Source organism: Choloepus didactylus, chromosome 4 (genome assembly GCF_015220235.1).
Source record: "Choloepus didactylus isolate mChoDid1 chromosome 4, mChoDid1.pri, whole genome shotgun sequence".
NCBI classification, from domain to species: Eukaryota; Metazoa; Chordata; class Mammalia; order Pilosa; family Megalonychidae; genus Choloepus; species Choloepus didactylus.
In genome coordinates this window covers 103,919,834-103,933,276 of record NC_051310.1, presented here as the reverse complement: position 1 = coordinate 103,933,276, position 13,443 = coordinate 103,919,834, and the positions used below count along the sequence as shown (strand labels likewise).

The following is a 13,443-nucleotide window of genomic DNA, read 5'->3' as shown; positions in this document are numbered from 1 at the left end:
CAGGGAGGTGGGGGGGAGTGGAAAGGATCCTGGGACCTGAGCAGGAGATGGTCTTGCTGTGCTCCCCTAGGCTCAGTTTCTCCATCTGTAAAATGGGAGTACCATCCAGCCCTGACTTGCTAGAATTCATGGAGATTTCTGGGCTTTCGCTGCAAAACTGAGGCAAGGCCCAGGGAAGACTGAGCACCCACTGGGAGCTGCCATACGCCACCCCTTCCCCCACCATAGCTGCCCTCCCTCCTGGCACCAGCCTGCCCACCAAGGCACCAGGATGCAGCTCTGTGTCTAAGTCTGGGTTAAAACCCTCAAATGGTCTTTGGTTCTCACAGATGAAATACAGATGAAATAGCCATAAGAACCTGTACTTTAGGCCTTGCTTTCCAGATTGTTCTCTATATAGGCAGAAGCTGGGTTGGGTTTGTTCATCAATTCATTTCCTTCAGTTCATTCATTCACTCATTCCACAATCTTTAACCGTCTCCCAGCACCTATCCTGTGCCCAGCGTTGTCCTAGGCAAACAAACATGGTCCCTGAAGGAACATTCAGTCAAGTGAGGACAAGGCATCATTTGAGACAAAAGAGGAAAGTGCAAAATGTGGCAGAGGAGGAAGCCACTAACCCGGGCTTGTGGGGAGGAGGCTTTCAGCCAGTCTGCAGGGTGAATAGGATTGCGCGGGCGGAGCTGGGCAGTTTGGAGAAAGGGAGCAGCGCCAGCCAAGCAGAGAGGTAAGAAAGGGCAGGCACGTCCCAGGGCACAAGTGAGACTTCCCTGGAGTCAGCGAGGAGGAAGGCCGGGAGTGGGAGGGGTTAGGGGTGCCAGATGGTGGAGGGCCCTAACACCATGCTAAGGCCAGCACAGCCACCTCAGATCCTTTGCAGAAAATGGGAGGGAGGGAAAAGAACTGGGGTGTGGGAGGAAAGTGTTGAGAGGACTCAGGATAAACGAACTGGGGAAAACATGATTCTGTGCAGGGTCTTGGGCCTGGGATGCAGTGCACAGAAGTTGGGCCTAGGGCAGAAGGGACTGACCCCTAGCTTATTGCATCTCTGAGGGTCACTTCAAACACGCAAGGGAAGAGAATTGAGTTGTGAATCAGTGAGAGACGATCCAGAGCCTCCTGACCCTGCTGGTCGGCCATGCCCAGCTGTTGAGGCAAAGGTTTCCAGGTGGCCTCTGCCACCTGCCCTCTCTCCAAAACATTCATATGATGGCCTTTCCCAATATGAATGTCAATATATATGACTTTCTTTCCAATATAATAGGACTTTCCATAATGAGTTTCAGACTGCTGGAGTTGTACACTGACTTTCTTATCACTCCCCTCCCACCCGTGGGGGCACTGACACCCAGAGGGAAAGGGATTTGCCCAACTTCACCTGCAAGTCAGGTGACTCGAACTCAGGACTTCTAAACCTACTTGGCTTCAGTTTCTCCTTGGGGGACATGAAGAAACTGAATTTTAATCACTGTTTAGGAAGCCCATTACATACACATGCAGCAGGGCCAGTACTTTCTCTAAACTGTTTTTATTGTTGTTGTTTTTTACTTTATGAAAATGATGCATTCCAACTGAGGTGAACGCAAATGAACTTTCTGAATATCATCTATGTTGCTGTGTCTTCTTTAGACTCAGAACTGTCCTGCTACACTTTTAGAGTACAGAATTCCTGAACAGAACAAATTTAAATCTTTGAGTTAGGAAGATTGAAAATGGTGGCCATTCCCAGGATATATTTAGTGTGGGAAAGCATGGATAGCCTACAATCCATATATTCAGATCTCAGCTCTGCTTCTTACTAGCTAAGTGATCTGTGATGATTTTCTTAACATTCTCTCTGCCCCAGATTCCTCAACTGTAAAATGGGGATAATGATATCTACCTCAGAGCCATGTAAAGTGCCCAGTCCCCAGAAGTTACTCCATGAAGCATATTGTCAAGGATGATGATAATAGTGGATAACTATGGTAATAACAATGATGATGGTGATGGAGGTATTGATGGTGGCAGTGGTGATGGGGATAATGGAGGAGATTGCAGTGGTGGTGATGGTGGTCATGACGATTGTGGTGTAGACAATGGCAGTGGTAGTGTTGGCTGTGGTGTAGACAATGGCAGTGGTGGTGGTTGTGGTGTAGACAATGGCAGTTGTGGTGTTGGCTGCAGAATAGACAATGGCAGTGGTGCTGTTGGCTGTGGTGTAGACAATGGCAGTTGTGGTGTTGGCTGTGGTATAGACAATGGCAGTGGTGGTGTTGGCTGTGGTGTAGACAATGGCATTGGTGGTGGTTGTGGTATAGACAATGGCAGTGGTGGTGTTGGCTGTGGTGTAGACAATGGCAGTGGTGGTGTTGGCTGTGGTGTAGACAATGATAGTGGTGGTGATGGTGACAGTGGCAATGGTGGCGAGGGTGGTGGTGGAGATGGTGGTAATAGTGGTGATGGTAGAGATGGTTCTTACTGAGGTATGCACCAGGAACTCCCCTTCCCCGTTGGGCATCAGCAAAATCCAGGATCAGGGAGGATGGATCCCACCCTGACAACTCCTATGTGAGAGGCTCTAGGCTCCTTGTAAAGTGAATCTGTGCCCCACATTGTGAGTCTTGTTTAAGAAGGTAAACTAGTTCCAGAAGCAGGTGCCAAGGGTATGCTCCCAGGGAAGAGACACTGTCCATTTTCCCTTGAGAACCCCCTACACCCAAGTTGAGAACTCTTGAATAGGCATTTAGATTCAGGCTCTCCCAGGAATGGGAAGTCCTAAATACCCCATGGCCATGTGCTCTCACCCTAGCAATCTTCAACCCTGACTCTGTTCTATTTTTTTTCATAGAATTTATCATCTAGCACACTTTGTAATTTACTTATTCTCCATATTTACATTTTTAATTTTTTTCCCACATCCCGCACTAGACATTAAGTTTCACAAAGGCAGGAATCTTGTTTTGTCCACTGCTGTATCCCAAAGGCCTGGAAGAATCCCTGGCACATAGTAGGTGCTCAATAAACATTTGTTGAGTGAACAGATGCTGAAAGGGAGGGATCAAGGGCTGCCTTTGTTCTCCCGGACAAGCCAGCTTCCTGGATTGTTACCAGGTGTCTCCTCAAACAAACAGAGAGGGGTGGGTGCAGCTGGAGCACCCAGTGTGTAAGCTTTCCAGAGGGACTGTGGGCAGGAAGGAGGCAGTGCTCAGCCCCGGGGTCAGTCCCGGACAGTGGCCATGGCCTTCTGGGGCCCCGAACCCTGGGTCCCTGCATCCTCGCTGACACAGAGGCTGAAGGCCGAGGAGAAGACTCTGGACCTGGAGTTCGAGATCTTGAGTGTGGGGTTTAATGAGGCGGGCAGATACACCCTGCGGCTGTCAGCTGAGAACCCCCTGCAGGCTGGCTCCGGGCTGGGGGTGCAGTTGCGGGTGAACGATGGGGACCCCCTCCCTGCCTGTTCTGCTGTCACTGATGTCATTGAGCAGCAGGATCCTGGCCAGAGCCTCACCCTCACCAGGAACAAGTTTGTCTTCACTTTGCCCAAAGGTAGGAAGTGCAGGGGCATGTGGGGTGGGGAGCCTGAAACTCCAGCCCCAGCTCCTGTCTGAACCCCAGGAAGCCTCAGGGGAGCTGGGAAGGATAGGGACAGAGCCCTAGCTGGAATCCCGAGGGCTGAGTTCCAGGCCTGGCTCTGCCTGGGTGACCTTGGGCAAATGTTGGTCCTTTGTGAGCCCCTGACATGGGGACACTGATGCTGGTCACACGGGGTTGGGGGAGGAAGAAAGAAAGGACAGATGGGAGGTGGTTTTGTGAATTTAAAAGAGCTGAGCACACAGCAGGTTTGGGGCCAGTCTTGGCAGTAGATATCACAATGAGTGATATTAGAACCAGCCCCCTGAGTGTCCAGCTCTGAGCACCACTGGGCTGTGGGTGGAGGGGGTGGGCAGAGGAGCAGGACCCCCAAGCAGGTAACAGTTAAGCGACCTAGAAGGAGCCACAGATCCATCACCCAGGCAGGCTTCCTGGAGGAGGCAGGGCATGAGGGCATGGGGAAACCAAGTTCCAGGCCAGAAGTCAGGGGCAGGCTGAACTCTCAGGGTGGTGGGCAGACCCTGAACCATCTCACAAGGTAGGAGCTCCTGGTGACCCCTGCCCATGGACTTGGGCATCAGGAAAGGGAGGAGGCCGTGGGTGGGGGGCAGCCTGAGAGGGATTCACGGCACCCCCATGGGTTTATTCGTCAAGCTTGCTTGGCTTTCACTAAGAAGCCGAACAGCCCAGGTATCCCAAAAAAAGCTCTGCCTGAGCTTTTCATCCCTTGGGGAAGCAGGGAGACTCCAGAACCCATCTCTGAGCTCCCTTTCCCCCCACCCAGGGTTCTGCAAGAACGACGGGCAGCACGATGCGCAGCTGCGGGTGGAGGCCCTGAGGATGGACGGGGCCTCAGCCGAGCGGGTGGGTGAGGCCACCTTCCCCATCTACCCGCGCCCAGACCAGCCCCGCACGAACCTGGCGGCGCGGGAGGACGAGGACCTGTACCGCTACCGCGGCAGCCTGGCCCTGCTCCGGGCCAGCGTGGACAGCACGGCCCGCCACTGCGGGGGCCTGGCCTACAGCGTGGCCTTCCATGCACACCGGGCGCCTGCCTCAAATAGCCCTTGGAGGGGCAGCCAGCTGCAGCCCGCGTCACCACACCCAGAGCCCCAGCTCCTCAGACCTCAGGTGTGTTCCCCCTGGGTCCCAGCTCAGGTTCTGACACCTCCCTGCCCCCGGGCCCAAGACCCAACCTCTACAATAAACCCAGCTGCCCCCAGTCCCTCACCGAGCAGGGCGGCAGAATTCCGCAAGGCCACCTCTTTCTGTTCTGGGGACCGCGCAGTCTGAGGATGGAGACAAATAGAGGAAGGCCACACAGAGCAGGGACACAGCCTGGGGTTTTGTTTTTGTGGTCTTTTCTCCCCTCGGTGGGAAAGCATTCCTTGAGACCCTTCAGTCCCCAACCTCAATCTCACCTGTTCTCACCAGGTTTCACTGGAGGCCCCAAGTGACCACGAGACAGAAGTCTCCTTTGTGTGCGCACCCTCAAGCCCATCCAGCTCCCACCACAGCCAGGAGGGGCTCAGCCCCAAGCCAGGATGTTGGCAGCCTCAGGCCCAGGTGAGGGGGTCTCTTCCTTGTGCCTGCTGAGGGAGGGCCGCCCAACATGGCGATCTTCTTCAATGAGGCAGTGCCTGGTAGCCTCAGCCAGCACAGCCCATTTCACATTTAGAAAAATTGAGGTTCAAGGATGAACATTTCCTGATGCCAACATTTCCTGGGGTCTCTGGGCATGGAATCCAAAACCTGGTCAGTCTCTGAGCTCAGCTGCCACCTGGCTTGGAACAGCGGGTACACTTTGGGCATCATTTGTGGCCTTGCAAGGCCAGCGCTGCAAGGATGGCTCTGGTAGGAAGTGTGCATGTCGGAGTTTGGAGCCTAGGAAAGGCTTCTCAGAGAAGGTGGCATTTGAGATGAAGTACTCATGCATTCATTCATACATTCATTCATTCAACATTTGTTAAATGCTGACTCTGTCAGATCCCACACTGGGTGGGTGAGATTAGGGGTGGAAGTTCTGGGGCTTGGGAAGGACATCCCAGGAGGAGGTACCAGAAGAAGCTGGCTAAGGAGAAGCAAAAGGTTTGACTAGCAGCTGGAGGATGAGCTGAGGTTAGAACCAAAGTTTGCATCGGTGCCTGGCTCTCCAGCAGGGCACTTCTCCCTGGCAGCCAGCATTGGGGTGGTGGGCTGCAGCTGGCTGTGATGATGAGAAAATGAGGGGATTGAGGGTTTGGTGGTGGCAGAACGGTGGGGGTGGATATTCAATTCAGTAGGCAATGAGGAGCCACAGAGCAGGCTTGCACGAGAGAAAGACATGATCAAACTGTGGCTTAGACAAATGGACCTGGCAGTGTGTGCCAGGAGAACTGGACAGACGGACCAAGACCCCAGGACTGGTTTCTCTTGTCCAGGTCCCTCTGCCTGTTACATGGACCACTTTGGCCACTGTTCATTCATTCATTGGTCAACCAGCAAAGGCTCTTTGACTACCTGTTCTGTATCCAGTTCTGTGCCAAGTGCTGAGGATACAGTGGTGAGCTTCTAAAATCAGGGGAGTGATACCCGGTTCCTATGTGAGATTCTCTTCCCTCAGGCTGCAAACTCCGAGCTCAGGGCCTGGGCCCCTTCTTTTGCCCCTGGCCTCTCCGTCCTACAGTTTCTCACAGGACTGGGCCTGCAGGAGGCACCGAGCTCCTGGAGAGGCAGCCCTCTCCTCTCCATATCCCAGCATGTCCTGGCCACCCCCTAGCAGGGGCCAGGAGGACAAGGCTTTCCAGGCTACAGCTGTAAATGCATGTGAGGGAGGGGTGCGGGGAAGGGGGACTGGTGACATGGCTGCAACATAGGCAGCTCTAATTTCTGTTATTTAAAGCCATCATCTCCCTGCCATGCACCCTCTTAAAGTGTCAGATTTCTGCTTCTACCAAGACAAGAAAATGGCTTTCAAGGGAGAGGAAAATCGCTTCCCTCCTGGGGGGGTCAGCAATCACAACCCTGACAATGGAGCCAGGAAGCCTGTGGGGAACAGCCAATGGAGAGGGGTCCTTCGGAAAATAGAGGGACTGTTCCTTTCAGCACAGGCACAATCATCCAGCCTGCAGAATGCAGGCACCTTTCCGGCGCTAAGACTCAGATGCTCAAAGACACAGCTGGGGGGACAGCAGCAGGACCTGGCTCTCAGCAAGCTCTCCATTGAGCCAGCGAGCTGGTTCTCTTGGGAAGTGGATGTGGCCTGGAACCACGGGTACCCACAAAACCATCCTCCCCACCCCTCTTTGTTCCCAGGAGGGAAGGACTTTAGCCAGCTCTTTTGGTGCTTAGCCGAAGAGAAGAAAGGGAGTAGGAGTGGGGGGTGGAGCGGAGGTGTGTTGGGAACAAACAAGAGCTATCAGCAAAGATGAGGAGGTGGGGAGAGACTTCCATTCTTGGGGTGCAGCCCAACTTCACCAATAAACAGAGAAAAGCCAGGAATGGATTTCTGGGCTCCTGATACAAATGTCAGGCTCCAGGCTGCCTCCTCCAGGAAAGCTACCCTGCGCCCATCTCATCTTTTTCGAACTTTCGAACTATCCTCAGTCCTGTCTGCATCAGGCATCTCAACAGTTCAGTCTATTCATTTTGAACTTTATTGCAGGCTCACAAGTTATTCTCCAATTTGCATGGTGTGTGTCATTTCTTCAGCCAGAACTGGGGTGTGGTGGGAGCGGGAGCGGAGTGGAGGGGGGAGGATTAGGAATGTGATCATCAGAAATGAGTGGGGGGCAGGTGTGAGCAGGGCCAGGTCTCAGCCTTCAGGGCACTGGTGACTGGTTTTGGCTTCAGTGACTGGTTTTGCCTCTTAGCCCAGGTCCACAGGTCACACAGCCCTGAATGGCCACTCCAGTGAGCACATCGACTCGTGGAGACCCAGCTGGAACAACCAATTCCCCTGAGCTAAAATTATCGTGGACGGCGCATATCTGAACCTCCCTTCTCTATGCCTCAGTTTCCTTCTCTGTGCGTGTGTGGAGGGGCAGGGAGTGTAGCATTTCCAGCATGTACAGTCACGTACTCCAGAATGGAGATCACCTCCTGGGCCCTCTGACCCGTGAATGGGGACCGTGCCAGCAGGGGCTGCAGGCGGTCCTAGACCCTGCATGGGAGGGAGCCACCTCCACGTGCCCTTCCCCGGGCCCAGCTGTGGCAGCTTCTCTAGGCAGAGCTCCACCAGCCTCTCCACCCCCTCGGGCAGCCTCCTGTCGTCTCTTGGCAGGTTTGAGGCGATATGGCTCGGCCACCCAGAAGCACCTCCTTCCCCAGGGTAAGAGAGTATATCTCAGGAAGGAGGTGGTCTGTCCAATGCTGGGTAGAGTAGGTCTCGGAGGGTCAGAGAAGCAGCAGGGCCATCCAGGTGACTCCTGCTGAACTCTTTTCACAGCAAATAAGGCCTCTGGAGGGAGGGACCCAGAGCTGCAGGGCCTCGGGACCACTTCCATCCCAACACCTCGCTCCCCTGTCCAAGAGATCCCTGAGATCGAAGGACATTCTCCCACAGGCAGAGCTGTTTAAAGAGGGAAACTTTGGGCTGGAAATTCCCAGTAAGGAAATTTCCTCAAACACGAATTGACGAATTTCTTGCCCTGGAGCTCTGGGAGCCTGGGAGGGGTGGGGTGGGGGCGGGGGTCCTTCCCTAGAGGCCCTGGGCTCCCACCCACACAGCTCTGAGCTCGCCAGATCCAGGTGGGAGAGGAGGAAGGGAGCAGGCTCCCTCCCCCACTCTCTCCCCCAGCTTTTACCTCTTCCAAACAATCACAGTTTTGTTTCACGGAAATGATTCAGTTCCCCAGGAGCCTTTTAAATGATGCTGCTTTTAAGGTTTTATGCATTTTTTTATTCCCTCCCTTCTATTTAAAACACCTTTTTTTCCCCCTTGCCCTAGAGGGGAAAAAAGGAGAAGAAAAAGCTAATAAAGCTATCATCAAATGGCGGGCACCTGGCTCTAAGCCTGCGGCTTCTGATGGTGGACTTGGCACCAGCAGGCTGGGAGCTTTCATTTAAGGAGAAGTGGAGGGGAACGGCGCAGTGGACACCGAGCTCTCAGAGGCACTCCCAGCGTCCCCTCCCTGCCCTCTGTCCCTAAACCTGTCTCTCTCCCTTTATTCTCTCTCTCTCTCTCTCTCTCTCTCTCTCTCTCTCTCTCTCTCTCTCTCTCTCTCTCTCTCTCCTTTTCACTTTCTCCTTCCCTCTCCTCACCCCAGCCCATTCTCTGTCTCTAGTCCCAATCCTGGTTGGATCCCTAGGCCCACAGGCTCTTCCTCCCTGTTTCCTTCACCACCACCACCCCCAGCCCACCCCAGCAGCCCTCCGGCCCCTGATCTGTCCATCTCAGACCCAATCCTGGCTGGAGCCCCAGGCTTGCCCTCTCTCTCCCAGCCGCAGGCGTCATTCTGCCTCCAGGTGAGCACTGCAGGTCCTCACTCCCTCTCCTCCCTGCTCTGCCTTTAAATTCATTACGCCTTTTATAGCTCGCTATTACATGCACTATTTCTATTGCCCTGGAGACTGAACGGTTCAAGCAGGGAGAGGCATACAATGTGGATTTCATTAACTTTAATACCCGTTTAATCTCCAAGGGAGATGGGGGAGCTGAGCACCTCTCTGCCGGAGCTCCTCCACACCCGGCCAGGACGCCGTTGGCCCCCCTTCTGCCTCTCCCTCCCACTCTCCCGGCATAGGGCTCTGCCCCTGGCCCCATTTCACAGGCTGGAAAACAGAAGCTCTGGAAGGACAATGCTTGGGATGCTCCAAATCAGGCAGTAGGAGGTAGAAAAATAACAGGTTAGATCAGGGCTGCCAGACCCCTCCCAGGCTGACACCCCAGTTCCTCTGCACCAAGGACCCCAGTGGAGGACCGTCCTCCTGCCTTCCCGGCAGAGGTGCGAGTCTGTGCTCCATCAGGGACGGAGCACACAGGGCAGGTCAGCTTGTCCTTGCAAACGAGGCAGTTTTATGTGCTTTAGAAAAACACTCCAATTGTTCCCTCAATTACCCAGAGCGGATTGAATATATTAATCTCTCTCTTAACTCCAGACTCGAGCCTTGGCTGCTGCCCCTCCCCCAGCCGCCAGAGCCCCTCCAAGGGCACGTGCGGGGACTGACGGGGACTGACGCAGACAGAGCCTCCACCCTGCCGGCCCCAGGCCCCGGAGCAGGCCAGCCTTGGTCTTGAAAGCACACTTTTGCTAATGCTGTGCCCACCTCCACCACCTACACACACACACACACACACACACACACACACACACACACACACACACACACACACACACACACACACACACACACACACACACACACACACACACACACACACACACACACACACACACACACACACACACACACACACACACACACACACACACACACACACACACACACACACACACACACACACACACACACACACACACACACACACACACACACACACACACGGCAGTCAGCTGCTTTACATCTCTCTATCAATTTTCATTGATTTTCCCCTTCATCACTATTTGAAAGAGGCTTTTCCTTGAGTAAACGCAAGCATGGAGAGCCATCATGGGGGTGGGGGCGAGGAGCAGGCTCCCCCTCTGCTCCTGTGACAACTGCCTCCAGCTTAAACACACTGTGCCCCAGGCAGCTGAGCCCCGTTAAAAGCTACCTGAGGTTTCCCTTTGTAGCTCGATTTTCTTTTCTTTCCACAGAACAAAGACATTGTCAAGGCATACTGGAAAGCAGAGAGCAGAGAGCAGTGTCACTCACTGTAGGGAGGGGCGCAGACCCCAGTCACTCTGGTGGAGAGCTGAGGCTGCCGGGAGAGGTGGGGGGGCCTGGCCCCGGGGAGGGCAGGAGGTGGGGGCACTTCTGGGCCCCTCAGGAAGCAAGAGGCCATCGGCTAAATGCACCACAATTATCCCGCAGGCCACCCTCTGTATCTCTTCCCCCCCTCCTCTGGTTCACTTTCTGCACACAGGGCTCTCTGAAGGAGACCCCCAAGGTCCCTGGGCATAGTGGATGAGACCTGAAGATGCCTAAGTTGGGAGTCCCATAGCTGCTGTGTCCTTGCCCAGCTCCATTCCTCAATTCCCACCCTGTCTGATCTCGAGTCTTCTGCATACGCATTTGGAGTCATATCAGAGTCCAGGCCTGGAGCTCAGAAGGGTAGAGAAGGGGAGAGACTTGGGAGTTGGGCAGCTTAGGATAAGGAGCAGGGGCATTGGGGGTTCAGATCAAGTCCTGGCTTTTATTTAGTAGCTATGTGACCTTGTGCAGGTTACTTAACCTCCCTCAGCCTCCATTTCCACATCTGTAAAATGGGAGAGCCATTCCTTGGTCCTCGATTGCTGGGAGGAATAAATGAGCTGGTGAGTAGTTAGTTCTGCCCCACAAGAAGTGCTTGATACATGCTCGCTGTACTTTGATGATCTGGGTTGTGCACTGGGTTGGGGGAGTTGTGTCCGGACCTCAGTTTCTGCACCTAGCCCAGAGGGATGCTACTTCCGGCCCAGCCTGCCTCCCTGGGGAGGCCCTTCTGGGTCCGGCCCTGGTCCAGGTTGTGGAGTGGGAGCCCAGCCTGGATGCCAGTTTGGGAAGAGTCTCCATTAGCAGATTGTTGGATCTGAACACACCAGATGGCTCTGCTGCCCCTCCCCAGCCTTGGCCTCTCTCCCCCTTTCCCCCTGTCCCCCTATCCCCCACCCCCAGCCTAGGGGTAGCTGATGCTGACTCACACCTCCTGGAGGCTGAGGGTGGTGGGAGGGGGAGATGGAGAGGAATTGGATGCCCTCTCTGATGTCCCCCCAGCCAGCCTCCCTGGTAGGCCAGAGGGTGGTGAGGAACCAGAAGGGAGGGGTCCAGCCTCAGCCCCAGTGGGCACATGACCAGCTCCAAGGGAGGGGTGTGTGGTGGACTTTTTGTCTCCAGAAATAACCCTCACTGTGAAAGGAGAAGCCAGTTATCCTGGCCTTCTAGGGTGGTCCCCCTCTTTTCTCCCTCCCTTACCCCCGGGAAGGGGGATGTGCCCCCAATAGACCCTCCTGAACCAAGCTACCCTCACAGATGCTCAGACACACAAGGACACACATGTGAACACATTTGTAGGTACGCACAGACCCACACATCCTCAACATGCAGAGATACCTTGACACCCCACCTCAGTCTCCAAGAGAGGGACATAGGCAGATCCTTGAGCACGTGTGGGGTGCACACACCCTCCCACACACAGCCCCACACTTCCCTGTGACTCTCCTGCCTCATCTCTGTACAAACCCCCCAATGAAGCCTCTACAAGATAGAACGAGGCTTGGGGACATGGCATGTGTGATGGATGAGGTGAGATTAAAACCCCAAGTGAAACGGATCTTTAATAAAACCCTAACAGCAAATTGGGGAGGACAGCAAGGAAGGAAGGCTGACGGCACCCAGTCCTCCCGCCCTGGCCCTACCCTGGACTGGTCTGCAGAGCCCTGAGGTCAGAGTGGAGTATAAATGCTCACAAAGCATTGGCTACTGTCATTATGCCAGATGAATGCAAACTTCCAGACAGATGAGAGGGCACAGGCAAAGGGAGCAGCTTGGGCGAAGACCCAGAGGCTTAAGAGAGCATGGCTTGTTTTTGGGAACTTGGAAACTCGGGGCAGGGGTGGGGGGTGGGGGGAGTGAGGATAAGGGTGTGGGGGTTGTGGGGGAGGTAGAGGGTATAAGCATGAGGACAGATAAGGAGCTCCTTATTAGGAGCCATGGGGGACACACCTGGGAGTGCCCCCTCACGCTTCACCCCTGCCCTAGAATTGCTGTCGGGATGCATCAGGGACAGAGCCCAAGGGTGGGCATGGGGCTGCGGTGTAGATAATATTTTAATCTTCCTCTTAAAGCATAATTGCTTTCCAGCGGCAGGCGGGTGTTTCCGGAAGGCGCCTCCCTGCACGATTGCTTTCCCAGGCTCCTCTCCTCCAGGAGCCGGGCTGGGCAGGGCCAGCTCCTCACTGCATTAATTCTCTGCAAATGTGATTTCATGGCCTCAAATGAGATTAGGGCCCGAGGCTCTGCTCACTGGTAGAGACGGGTGCAGGGGTGAGGGGCGCTGAGCCAGGAATCCAAGAGACAGAGGGAGTCAAGGGATTGGAGAGGACTTGGCCTGAATAAGCAGTTTCCTGTAACTGGAGCTCTCACACCTGCCGGCTCATCCCAGTTGCAGAGCTGGCCCTAAGGCCCTGTCCAGTGAGTGGGGGTGCTCAGGGCTATCTCTCCACCCTCAGAGTCCCCACAAGCACCTCACTAAGGGAGAGTGCTGTAGATTACCACCTCTGCAGCCAGAGAGACTGAGAGTAAGGCTTGGCTTTCCTGCTCCTGGCTATGGGACGTTGGGCAGGTTATTAACCTTTCTCTGGCCTTCGGTTTTCTCATCTGTAAAATGGGGATTACTTACATTGTTGTGAGGACTGAGTTAACATAGGTAAACCACTTCGAATAGTGCCTGGCACATAATAAGTGCTCATTAAATGTTAGCTGTCATTCCCCCACACCAGCTATCCAGGAGGAGATGATCCTGAGGGCTTGGACTCTGGAGCCAGGAGGGTTGTTTGGGGAGCAGGCATCACTGCCCCAGGCCAAAGTGGGGTTGTCTGGCAGGGAGGAGAAGGCACTTGACATCAATGTCATCACTCATTCAACAGGTACCCATCCAGCACTGACTCTGGGCGAGGCAACAAGCTGGGCCCTGGGACAAGGGGACTTAGGCACAGTCTCTGCCCTCAGGGGACACAGTGGGTCCCCTGACACTCAGGGGTCAAGAGTGGGTCATGGGGAGGACAAGGGGAGGCCCAGGGGCTTTGGGCC

The 13,443-nt window shown here is 54.6% G+C and overlaps 1 protein-coding gene across 1 annotated transcript in view; it reads left to right on the top strand.

Annotated features, from left to right (window-relative positions):
- The first annotated feature begins 3,218 nt into the window (after positions 1–3,218).
- The window catches only part of CCDC33 (coiled-coil domain containing 33), a 113,181-nt gene continuing 102,956 nt past the window's right edge, over positions 3,219–13,443 (top strand). Inside the window, exons 1-2 of the mRNA XM_037833446.1 lie at positions 3,219–3,528; positions 4,358–4,704. Coding sequence (XP_037689374.1) covers positions 3,219–3,528; positions 4,358–4,704 — 657 coding nt within the window. The remainder of the gene's footprint in view (positions 3,529–4,357; positions 4,705–13,443) is intronic.